This window comes from Rosa chinensis, chromosome 7 (genome assembly GCF_002994745.2).
Source record: "Rosa chinensis cultivar Old Blush chromosome 7, RchiOBHm-V2, whole genome shotgun sequence".
Taxonomy (NCBI): Eukaryota; Viridiplantae; Streptophyta; class Magnoliopsida; order Rosales; family Rosaceae; genus Rosa; species Rosa chinensis.
This window is the reverse complement of record NC_037094.1, coordinates 11683808-11696658: the sequence shown is the minus strand read 5'-3', so window position 1 is coordinate 11696658 and position 12851 is coordinate 11683808. Positions and strand designations below refer to the sequence as shown.

Genomic DNA, 12851 nt, shown 5'->3' with positions numbered 1-12851 from the left:
TTCACTTTTGCTTTTCACTTTAGATTAGACAGCGGTATCAGTGCTGTTGATAATTTAGTAGTCAGAGAGAAGTAGAGAAGTAGAGAAGCAAGAACGACAGAAACATAAAGCAAAGCCATGAGCATCATTTCATGCAATTTTTATTGCCCTGCAGTACCAAAAAGCATCCTAAAGCTTAATGCAGGAATTTCAAAAGCTACTCTAATGATGTTAAACTTCTCCAACCAAAAAGAGAAGCCAAAACCCATAAACAATTCACGAAGATTCTCAATACTCTGCATAAAGTCCCCCAAATCATGCCCACTAGTCCAAGCAAAGTATCATTGCATTTTTTTCACTCCCACACCTCAGTGATACTCACCATCCCTTTCCTCTCACACACAGAATCACAAACCAGTTCTGTCAAACTCTCTCATTTACATCCATGAATACTACTGCTATGCTCATTCTGAGCTTCCTCCATCTTGTAATTTCAGTACTAATTCCATCAACTGCAGGCAACACATGTAGATCCTACTGTGGAAACATAACCATAGACTACCCCTTTGCCATCCTTCCCGGGTGTGGCCACCCGGGTTTTCGAGACCTCCTGTACTGCATCAACGATGTTCTTATGTTCCACATTAGCTCAGGATCCTACAGGGTTCTGGAGATAGACTATGCTTACCAAGCCCTCACTCTACATGACCCTCACATGTCAACTTGTGACACCATTGTGCTAGGTGCAAAGGGGAACGGCTTCGCAGTTGAGCAATGGCGGGCGCCATACATGAATCCGTCCGCAGACAATGTCTTCATGCTGATAGGCTGCTCAGCTCAGTCGCCACTCTTCCAAGGCTTCCCAGGAAAGCACTTGCCATGTAGAAACGTTTCGGGAATGAGCTGTGAGGAGTACTATGGTTGCCCTGCTTGGGACCTTCTGGGCCATAGAATGGTGGGCTCCAAGTTCGGGTCAGGCCCACCCGAGTGTTGTGCTGTGCCTTTTGAATCTATCAAGTCAGTTAACCTCAGTAGGCTTCAGTGTGAAGGATACAGCAGCGCTTACAATCTTGCACCATTGAGGCTTGATGGGGCTAATGGATGGTCTTATGGGATCCATGTGAAGTATTCTGTTCAAGAAAATGATGAGTTCTGTAGGGCCTGTGAGGCTACCGGCGGCACTTGTGGGTATGGTACCGATGGCATTAGGCAATTATGCATGTGTGGGAGCACAAATTCGACATCAAACTGCGACTCTGGTTAGACATCATTTACTTCATTGTCCACGTCCATTACATTTTATTTTGTCCATAGAGTAATGCTCGTGTCAAAAATATGACATGTTTTGTTGTTAGATTACAAATTAGTAAACATAATCTACTGATATGCAAACTGTCACATGATAAATGATCTTTCGGGTGATGTGCAGTGAAATCATCATCAGGAAGAACATACTCAAACGGAAACACAGTCACAGGTACCTTCTTTCAGCTCTTGTGGTTTCAAAAATGTGTTTCATCAGGAGATCTAACATTTTGATTTCTGATTTGGCAACTTGTTTGTAGGAGTACTGATGTGTTTGCTAGCTTGGATTGCAATTTAGTTCTTTCACTACTCTAGATATGGATTGCAGTATCAGTATCGGTGAGGCTTATATCATGATGTAAATGCCAGGGTTGCTCATATGTTGGACTGAGAGAGTTGTAAACATATTTTTGAGACTTATGCTTTCATATATAAATATATAATTGTTCCTCATAATTGAAAGAGAAAGCCACTTGATATTGGAGTTGACAGAGGGAGATCTCTAAGTCCACAACTAATTATTTTCATTGAAACATACACGAGTTCTAAGATACAGAACTGCCTTACCTGCCCTATCAAGTGAAAATCTAAAACACATTACAACGAAATTATAAGATTTAGTCGCCTTATTTTGTTCTCTCAATTTTGTCTCAAAGTTCATTGGCTCTACCATGGCTTTCATCTTGAAAACTTGAAACTTGATATCCAAAAGTTCCTGAAGCATCCTTAATAAATAACTGTATCTTTCCTCATTGTCTGCAATCATTAAATAAAATGGATTAAATGAAATAACATTTTCAATCATGTACTTAAGGTGTAGGCATGTAGCTAGATCACTTCACTTACATTCGAGAGAGATACCCATTGATCAAGCGTCTTGATAGCTTTTCCTGAAAGTTGTGTCTCACGAGCCAAAGAAACTCCTTCAGCCAAAGTGTTTACAAGGCCGCTGACTAAAAGAGCTGCTGCTGCATTTAGGATCTAACCCAAGTTGACAATGAATATATGTCTCAAACATGAGAAGCAATGACATTGATATATTGCTCAAGGAAACTTACAAACGCATCTGCGATGGAACCTTTCTCTCCTGATAATACACGCCTTAATGCCTCAGCATTATACTCTGGATCTCCACCTCGCAAATCATCTACAGTGCATCGAGGAATTCCAAAATCCACTGTAATATAAAATTTTTGATTTTATTAGAATGAAGATGATAACATAAACTTTAAGGATAATGGAACTATTCAAATTTGCCAAAGCATAAAGAATTTAATGGTTGAGAACTAGAGCAATGCTCACATGGATCAAAGGAGAACTTCTCAATCTTATCAGGAGTCACATTAAGGATATGTCCAGGTCCTATATTCAAATCAATTACACAAAAGTTAGGATTTACATTTTGGTGCAAACAGAGACGCTAAGAAAGAAGTACTATAAGTTATACGACAGTAGAACACAAACAATTGTCTTAGAATTGCCAAATAATCATAATCTCATATAAAAGATAGAGTTTACCAAGGGGACTCATTTCGTCCAAGCCCTCCGAGTGAACAACCAATGCTCTCTTCATGCCAAAGCTTTGTAATGCTTTAGCCATCTTTAAGACCTATCCAATTAAGAAATGAACCAAATGCATATGAAAATAATTAATTATATAGGAAGGTCCGAATTTTAACAATATGTACATTGTTTTTATAAGGTCTAATGCATTCTAGTCTATGGAACACTTACTAATTCTTCCTTGTATACACCAACAACAGCAAAAGGAACTCTAGCTGGATTCAACATAGGTCCCAAAATGTTGAATACAGTCTTTACTTTTAGCTTTTTCCTTACAGGACGAACGACATTCATTGCTGGATGATACTTTGGTGCCATCATAAAACCAATGCCTACTTCATTAACACATCTCGCGACCCCCTATTTAAACAAAAAACAACATAATAAACCGCATGAGCATATGCATAAACTGTTCGCATCAGAACTCGTTTGCGTTTTATTCTCACAAAGAAAAACACTAAAGTTGCACATTTTAAACTTTATATTTTGGATATTCTTGATGGAATTAGAAAAGTTAAATTCCGATCTATTCATGTCAATATCTTGCAGCTATAAAACTAAACAACTATTGCAACCAATAGGGTTTGAGTAGGCCTTGTTTATGGCATTCAGCCGGATCTCCCTGGAGAAGATGATGCAAACTAACTAGACTCTAGTGTACCATCAATCCATCCTTTTAAAACAAATGGTAGAAGAACCAACCTCAGGGTCCAAGTCAATTATTATTCCCAAAGATTCCAATACATCTGCACTTCCACATGCAGAGGAACTTGAACGATTACCTTGCTGAAATACAAACAATTGTCTGTTCATTATTTATAGTTCAAGAAAAGAAGTTTAGCAAAAAAAGCAATGCTAGTGTCAATGAAGATGGATATTACCTTTGCAACTTTTGCACCACAGGCTGCAGCAAGTATTGAAGCCCCGGTTGAAATGTTTATTGTGTTTGCTCCGTCACCACCAGTTCCAACAATGTCAACTGCGTCATCCAAGCCCTCAACCTTCAAACTGTGCTTTATCATTGCCTTTGCTAATCCCACAATCTGTTAAATCATAAAAAGTGATAAACAAATTATAGACAAAACCAATATAAAGAGACATTTTAATCAGAAAAATAGAGTAGCAGCCACAGGCAACAGCACAGAGACAAACAACAAAATAAACTAGTCAAACAAGAGGAAGAACAACAGAGTCTAGAAGCACCCTTGAACTCAACCACCACACACACAGAACAACAGAACAGGAAACTAATAACATGGGACAATTAGCTCACCAAATAATATTACATGTCCATGTGCCATTATCATGCACCCTCAAAACAGAGCAAAAGAATACCAGTTGTCACACAGTGAAGAATCATTTATATTTGAGGAGGTTTAATATTCAACATATTTAATCATCATTTTGCTGAATATGTAGCATGTAATCCTTTATATCATATCTTCCTTCAAATTTAACAAGGTAAGCCCCTTTGGTCAGCTCCCACCGTTCACTGAATCAGGTCTATGAAGTGGATCGCCCATACATCATTAAGTAAATAGATGGTTCTTTCTATAGTAGAGAGACAGGATGGAGATGAGTGGCATATATAGGCCAGTTGAAGGAACCTGTTTGTACCTGAAAGTCTATTTCGCCAGAAAACTGCCATACATACCAAGTAATAACACTATGATCACTCTATACCAGCAGGAACACATGACCAGTGATGTAGATGCACACAAAGAATGCAATCCCCAACATACAGCCAAGAACACTGATCAAAAAGCATAAGCTATCCTTCAAATATACTGCCAAGACTAATACTGCACAGTACTATGCATTCACAAGTGAAAGTATCTCAAAGTGTCCACCAATCTAGAATTCTCTATAGCTTGTATAAGTGTGCCTATTCTTCACATATACTGCCAAGACTCTCATACTGCACAGTACTATGCATTCACAAGTGAAAGTATCTCAAAGTGTCTGCACCAATCTAGAATTCTCTATACCTTGTATAAATTTATGTAACTATTCATTGTAATTTGAGCCAATTCAATACAATACAATTTCTCTATCGATTTACCTTTCCAGCTGTAGCTCCGTTTCTTTAAAAAGCTACTACTAACTTTAATGGCTATAGTTTGGAGCAGGTATTCTCCGTCCCTAGTTTATTCAGGGGACCTCTACAAAATATTAATGCCACAGCAAACTTCAGTCTTCCTGGTTTTAACCAACATTATAAACCACAAGATCATCTTTATTAAGAACAGAAGCTTAATGTAATCTAAAGTCCAAATTCAAATGTCAAAGCTAACCGATTTCACATATCAGAGAGGAACAAATAGCCTTCCATGACTGCTTTCAGAAGTCACAAACAAGAGTAATAGAGAATGCTGACCACATAAAAATACAATTTACAGAACATGATCCAACTCACAATGCTACTTCTTTCTAAAGTTCTTATCTTTAAGAGATTACTTACTTCTTCATAAGTCTCTCCTTTGGCTCTCAACAACACAAGAAAGGCGCTAATCAAAGCCTCATTCGCATCACTCAGCAAGAACTCCAATGAAGCTTCGGCTTCGGACTCCGACAAATCCACCTTATCAATCAAGGACTCAATCAACTGCAAAACACAACCACAAATCTCTCACAAACCCAACTGTGTTTCATTCACCGCCAAAAAAAAAAAATCCAATTGGTACCTCATTGAAGGAAGTAAATGGTGGGTTTGATCTCTCAGAAACAGTGGACTGTGCACTCTGCACAGCAGTGCAAAGCGTGGATGGGCTTGTTTGCTTTGCATTGGGAAACAGAGCTGTGCAGCAGGCGCTGTTAAACTTGACCTTGGTGCGGTGAGTCAATGAAGCAAGACTGGTAAGTGAGTGAAGCTGCGGTGTTGACACTGCCATGGTGAGTTTTCTCAATTTTGCTGCAATTTCTAGCCCCAAACCCAGAACTGTATAACACCCGGTTGCTAATGAGAACTCCCCATTATAGGCCGAGACAAGTTTCAGAGAAATCTGCTCTAAAGCCACAGTCTTTGGCTTCCTTTCTCAAAGACCCGAGTCTGGGGAGATACATATATAAAGGCAATACAAATCGGTTATAGAAAGATTTTTTTTCTTCTTTTTTTTCTTTTTTAGTCTGTTAAGGTTAAGGTTACATAAGGATACAATTATTTTTGGTTTGGTTGAATTTGCTCTAATCATGTAAAACGTGGGTGCTGGATGGGCAAAGAAGGAAACGAGAAATTTCTGAACTGTGAAATTATTTCGGTTTGTCAAGTCGGAAATATTTTGCATTCTACGATGCATCAAGTAGATACCATACCATGTTTGTGAAAGCCTCTCCCTTATGCTGTGGTGGAAGCTTCTTCATAAATATAGTAGTACACTTCATGTTAATCCCTAATTCTAATCTTAATCTCTATCATAATTCTAGTCTAGGCCTAAAATCATTCAATTTCATGTTATTTCCGATGTTTGATAATATTTTTATAAACCAGTGAGTATAGAGCATCGACTAACATTTGTAACATAACAGTTACATTGAGAGAAAATCAAATAAATTTACATATCTTGTATCGTATTCAGTGTATGGTAATATTTTATAAACCAATGAATATAGTATATTAACCAACATTTATAACATAACAGTTACATTGAGAAAATCAAATAAATTTACATATATTTGACTGATATTGGTAATGTAACCAGTTACTTTATTAAGATAATACATGAGTACTAGAATTATTTTCTTTCATGGAAGAATCCGAAGAACATATAGTACTTTATTGAGATAATACACCGTGCTGGGAGATTTGGTATTCATTTATTTTGGTTTAGCACAAATAGATAGTTTTTGTCCTAGAAGGCAACGGTCTTGGAAAATGCTAATCTGTCCGGACGTGTCGAGCAGCTTCACACCTACATGGCTCTCATCCTCCACTCAGGTGATCCCTCCCCCTTTACAAAAGTTCCTTCCAAAGTGATACTCCTTTGTTCTCTCCCTTTTTTTTTTTTTTAAATATTGTCTCCTTTTCTCTCTAATTTCAGTAATCTGTTATGGTCGATCTCCCTTATTTATTACTTGAAATGTTATTTATGGTCGATCTCCCTTTGCATCCCTTATTTATATAAGAAGAAACTCAATATATATTGATTGAAACTACCATTGTTTAGCTAATGAATCTTAGCTACTTATTTACTCAAGGTATTTGGGATTTCAGGAGTCAATTTGTTGGTTGTCAAATCCTGTTAGGGTTCGGAAAATCGGTTGGAGACTGTTTAGTCTTGATTTCAAATTGTCTTGTAGTTTGGTGTTTGATTGATTAGGCAGAGACGCATTTATCGGAGTTGTTAGTTATGAAATGATTAATTTTGTCGTTTATCGCATACACAAATTCTGTTGGAGACAGTTATGAAATTTCTATTTTACGTATATTTTTTAAAATTTTGTTAGAATTAGAATATGCCTTTGTCAGTTATAATGGAGATAACTCGCCATAAATTCCGACTAGGCTGGGAGACTAGGCTGGGATACAAGAGGTTCTCAATTTATCGAATCCTGGAAATAACTTATCAGGCGGAGATTGTTGTACTCGTTCTTTAATTGTGATACAAATAATTTTGTGGTTTGACACTAGTTTGACAATTTAGTTGGGAACAACTCGAATGTGAATTAGTCTCTTGTATTTAATTTAGTGTGAGACTATTTCCCTACCAAATGCTTTCTCATCCTACAATTAAACTTTTATCCTGAAACTTCCAATTTCATCCTCAAATAATTTAGAAAAGAAAAAAAAAGATATCACCATGGAAAATGTAAAATTGGAAAAGAAAAAAGAAAAAATAATAAGCAAACCATCGTGCTGCAACCCCATGCCTTCTAGTTTCTTTTTACTCTTTTGTTTTTTTCCTCTTCTCTATATTCTCATTTTATCAGCTACTGTGACGTAGAATCAAGCATGAGTAACATGAAGTAGAACAAAATAATACTAACCAACAATTCTTTTCACTTGTTGCTATAGTTTGAAAATTTCATCTAACTAATTGTTTAGTAGAAAAGCGATGAAGAAGCTGAGATGATATATTTTTTTTTTAGTATAGAAAGCTGAGATGATAATTGAGATGTCTGTTGGGTAAAGTTTTATTTATCCATAAAACTCCTTAACTATAATTATTTTTTCTGTTAATAATTGTAGTTAAGGACAATTTTGAGATTAAAAAAAAAAATTTGATTCCCTTAATTTATCGGTTATCATTGAGGTAGCGTATTTTGATTATAAAATTTTGTTGTTTGCCAAATTCAAATCTATCTACATGTGAATCATTCTTTTTTTTTTTTTCTGAAGGAAATAGGTTAGCCCTTTCATTAAGATTCAGCAAGCAGTACAAAAACAAAACGAGTGTTTCTATTGAGACCTCCAAATCTGCTCACTTGACCTCATTCATAATCGAATTATTAAATTACATATATAACCTACTATAAAATGACTATTAAGGACAATAATTATATATAAAAAAATATTATTTTTATTTCTCTAGACTTTCCAATTCAATAATAATCAGATTGCATACTTTATTATTTTCCTTATCTATTTTCATTTTCCAAGTTCACTACATACTCATTAAAGCATTATATATATTTAATGAAAACTAAAACTATGATTAAGATCATGTGACATAAAAATATATGATATACATTTTGAACACATATTGTGAGGGAGAGCAAAATAAATCATATTATAACCTAAATCTAAGTCTATCTATTATATTTGTAAAAAAAAAAAGTTAGCATTTATAGAAAACTAAAAACTAAAAATAAAAAATAAAAAATAAATCATGAGGTGCAGAAAATAGAGAAAAAAAAAACATTAAGAAAAAATTATTACTTTTTTTTTTTTGCACAACTAAAAGAAAAAAAAGTTTTTTAAAAAAAATCACACAATAGTTCATGTTATTTTCTTGTTGATTAGAAATTATTTTTGATTTTTTTTATTGGATAAGAGTTTTATATTGTCTGATTAAGGAATATACATGTAATTAAGATTATAGAGTAATTAATCATTGAAATGACTAAGTTTATTTATTTATTTTAAAGATAATAGTTTGTTTGCAAATTATATGAGTGAGGTTATTTAAGGAACTTTAGTGAGGTGTAGTGAGTAAATTTAGTATTTGAAAATTTGATAGGAGGTGCAAAAAGCATAGAGGTCAAGTGAGCAAATTTGGAGGTTCCAATAGAAAAACTCAAACAAAACACCCTTATGGGGTCGACAGAAAGAATCGTTCTTTAAAACCTCATGAAACACTATTATAGAAGAATAACATCCCAAAAAATTCCGAGTACACCAATCTTTTAGGAAATTCACGCACCATTATTCTAACAAAATCCTGGAAACCTCGAACCTTACAATAAAATAGTTTAAACTAAGGCTCTGGTTTTTACGACCCAAACAGAAATTAAACAATGCTATGGGCCAATACGACCCAATTCATAGGTGGAGGAGAGACAAAGAATGTACTCTCAACCCTCATTCCAGAGGCAAACCAGGCCCTAAAAAGTTGTAGGACCCAATCCATCCACCTCAAGTCATACGACAGGCCCTCTAGCCCATTACCGGCCCAGTAGGGCAAAATAGCTAAGGCCACCCCACATATTCCTCTATAGGCCAGCCAGCCACCGCCGCCGTCACTGTGGATCACAGCCGACGAAATTGCACCATCTCCAGGATCGAAAGTCACCAAAGTCAGAGCCAACTCCTGATCACCTCGAATCAAAATTCGATCAATTCCAGTACCTTTGCAAGCAATGAAAAAAACCAGATCCCAAATCGAGACGAAGCTGATCAGAGACACCCAACACAACCAGTTCACCCAAGCTTTGATCGGTCCCCTGATCTGGTCGAATCAACCCAACTCCGGCGACACTTAGATGTTGCAACGAGTCCCCAATGCCGACGGTATCATCATCCTCCATTTCCCTCAATCCAGAATCAGCAACTGACTTGAACTCCAACCATCTGTCACCCAAATGTCCACCCTATGAGCCATCTCTGAGAAACCAACTGGACGACTTCGATCTGTGACCCAGTCCGCGACACAATCAAAGCACGACCCCATAGATACCACCAGAACAACAGACCTGCCATCCCAGGCAACCATCGGGAGCCAAATCCACGGCGGCGCTCCTAACAACCAGTCGAAAACAATAAGAAAAAAAGAAGCAATTAGCCACAAGGCTAGCAGTGGCCATGGCCATCAAAGTTTGAAAATTTTGGAAATTTTGTCGAAGGTGAGAGGCCGGCGATAAAGCCTAGCAGAGCACTAGGTCACAGATATCTATAAATCATTCTCTTCTAATATTTTGTATATAAGTTATCATTTAGGTAGCGTATTTTATTATGAAATTTTGTCGTTTGCCAAATTCAAATCTATCTACACGTGAATCATCCTCTTCTAATATTTTATATATCAGTTATCCTTGAGGCAGCGTATTTTATTATGAAATTTTGTTGTTTCTGAAATTAAATTAAAGTTTGACAAATTCTATCCAAATCAATTGATCGAATGTGATTCATCCTCTAGTAATTGACTTACGTATGATTTATCCGGTTGAGATAAAAGTATTTTTAATTATGAAATTTTGTTGTTTCTCAAACCCAATCAAAATTTGACATTTTAGTTAGGGAACAGTTGCATCCCAGCCCATCAAATTTGATTCACTTCCTGGTTCTTAACGCTTCAGTTATCAAGTAGATAGGGAAAATTTCACAAATGGTTACTCAACTATGACTCATTCGACACTTTGGTTACTGAAGTTTCAAATATATCACTTTGGTCACTCAATTATTACACTGTCAATCACTTAAGTCACTTTGTTAATTTTTTTCATTAAAAAAAAATTATAAAAAATACTCTTTTGGTGACTTAAGTGATTGACAGTGTAATAGTTGAGTGACCAAAATGATATATTTGAAATTTCAGTTACCAAAGTGTAGAATGAGTCATAGTTGAGTGACCATTTGTGGAATTTTCCCAATAGATATGACATACTTTCAATTATGAAATTTTGTCGTTTGTAAAATTCAATTACGATTTGACTTATCATGGAGATTATTTTAAGTTTGTGGTGTTGACAATTCAATGTTCAATCGAGGACAACTCAAATTCAAATAGTTTTACAAGAGTCATCATAGAGCACATCCTCAAGGATAGTAAGAGACCCATCTAAAGTGAGATCAATACTATGACCCAAACTAACAAAAGTAGGTTAATATATCTGTTACACTATTTGCTTTTTTAAAAATGTGTCGAATTTTAACAAACTTAAAAACATGAAAATATTCCTCTCCAATCATCAATAATTCGACTCACCTCAGAATAATCATCGCCAGTATGATGCCAAGCATTCGCCAACATAGAAGAATCACTTTACAACTCAATGAACTTCCATTATTGATGGATGGCAATGAGCAAACCTGCCCTCATAGCCTCGGCCTCACAGTGCAACGTACTACCAGCATGAGGTAGTGTTTCTCGACCATGCAACAAGAAACTGACCTAGTCTTCCCCTTGGTGGGAGGACCTATTTAGTGGCCTCCCTTTTCTTTGTTCCCTTCCAGTCACCGCATTCTTAACCATAGACCCAGCCTCAATTCTCATTTTCATTTTCATTTTCATAAACAAATTGATTAAGTCTACGTACACCACGGCCTTAAGTAAGAATCAGTCACAATCCTTGAATCCTACTACAAACCAATCCATCACTGCACCGACTTTTAATTAATTCTTACATTCAGATACCCAAAGTCCCAAACTGAACACATGAATATGCACATGAAAACATGGTCATTTAGATGTGTCAGTTAAGCAATGAATATAAATTAGCTAACCGCAAAAGTACGTAATCATCAACAATGTTTTAAAAAACGCTAGGCGCTAGTCGGGCAGGAGGCCGGGGACTAGCGTCTAGAGGCCTAGGCGGGGACTAGGCGGTTTTTAATTTTTAATTTTATCTGGCAGGAGGCCGGGGACTAGCATCTAGAGGCCTAGGCGGGGACTAATTTTTAATTTTATAACATATAATTATATAAATAAAAATATAAAAGGTCAACTGATGCAATTCAATTTACCAAAACAGATGCAATTCTATTAATCAATTCCTATCCAAAACTACAAAATTTTATTGAGTTTTTCTATTGGAACCTCCAAATTTGCTCACTTGACCTCTATGCTTTTTACACCTCCTATCAAATTTTCAAATACTAAATTTACTCACTACACCTCACTAAAGTTCCTTAAATAATCTCACTCATATAATTTGCAAATAAACTATTATCTTTAAAATAAAATAAAAAACTTAGTCATTTCAATGATTAATTACTCTATAATCTTAATTACATGTATATTCCTTAATCAAACAATATAAATCTCTTATCCAATAAAAAAAATCAAAAATAATTTCTAATCAACAAGAAAATAACATGAACTGTTGTGTGATTTTTTTAAAAACTTTTTTTTTCTTTTAGTTGTGCAAAAAAAAAAAAGAGTAATAATTTTTTTCTTAATGTTTTTTTTTTCTCTATTTTCTGCACCTCAGGATTAATTATTTATTTTTTATTTTTTAGTTTTCTATAAATGCTAACTTTTTTTTTTTTACAAATATAATAGATAGACTTAGATTTAGGTTATAATATGATTTATTTTGCTCTCCCTCACAATATGTGTTCAAAATGTATATCATATATTTTTATGTCACATGATCTTAATCATAGTTTTAGTTTTCATTAAATATATATAATGCTTTAATGAATATGTAGTGATTAGTGAAATTGGAAAATGAAAATAGATAAGGAAAATAATAAAGTATGCAATCTGATTATTATTGAATTGGAAAGTCTAGAGAAATAAAAATAATATTTTTTTTGATATAATTATTGTCCTTAACAGTCATTTTATAGTAGGTTATATATGTAATTTAATAATTCGATTATGAATGAGGTCAAGTGAGCAGATTTG

The 12851-nt window shown here is 35.2% G+C and overlaps 2 protein-coding genes across 2 annotated transcripts; one reads left to right on the top strand and one right to left on the bottom strand.

The window, feature by feature from the left end:
* Positions 1–289: 289 nt before the first annotated feature.
* LOC112178992 (wall-associated receptor kinase 4) lies at positions 290–1763 on the top strand. Its single transcript, XM_024317278.2, has 3 exons — positions 290–1238; positions 1409–1456; positions 1545–1763. Exons 1-3 carry the CDS (start codon positions 425–427, stop codon positions 1580–1582), a joined length of 900 nt encoding a protein of 299 aa, XP_024173046.1. The 5' UTR covers positions 290–424; the 3' UTR covers positions 1583–1763.
* Positions 1764–1921: 158 nt separating this feature from the next.
* Positions 1922–5753, bottom strand: LOC112178991 (anthranilate phosphoribosyltransferase, chloroplastic). The gene is made up of 10 exons (XM_024317277.2): positions 5532–5753; positions 5309–5452; positions 3729–3890; positions 3550–3633; positions 3019–3207; positions 2803–2893; positions 2587–2646; positions 2343–2461; positions 2131–2265; positions 1922–2040 (listed from the first exon to the last, which is right to left on the bottom strand). Exons 1-10 carry the CDS (start codon positions 5736–5738, stop codon positions 2011–2013), a joined length of 1221 nt encoding a protein of 406 aa, XP_024173045.1. The 5' UTR covers positions 5739–5753; the 3' UTR covers positions 1922–2010.
* Positions 5754–12851: the final 7098 nt, after the last annotated feature.

Bases quoted from the DNA above. Each gene is read 5' to 3' on its own strand.
- LOC112178992 (XM_024317278.2), top strand. From the start codon at position 425: ATGAATACTACTGCTATGCTCATTCTGAGCTTCCTCCATCTTGTAATT. The intron at 1,239-1,408 runs GTTAGACATCAT...GGTGATGTGCAG, and splicing joins GACATCAAACTGCGACTCTG to TGAAATCATCATCAGGAAGA. The intron at 1,457-1,544 runs GTACCTTCTTTC...ACTTGTTTGTAG, and splicing joins AAACGGAAACACAGTCACAG to GAGTACTGATGTGTTTGCTA.
- LOC112178991 (XM_024317277.2), bottom strand. From the start codon at position 5,738: ATGGCAGTGTCAACACCGCAGCTTCACTCACTTACCAGTCTTGCTTCA. The intron at 3,208-3,549 runs GTTGGTTCTTCT...TTGTTTAAATAG, and splicing joins TAATTGACTTGGACCCTGAG to GGGGTCGCGAGATGTGTTAA. The intron at 2,647-2,802 runs GTAAACTCTATC...ATTTGAATATAG, and splicing joins GGACGAAATGAGTCCCCTTG to GACCTGGACATATCCTTAAT.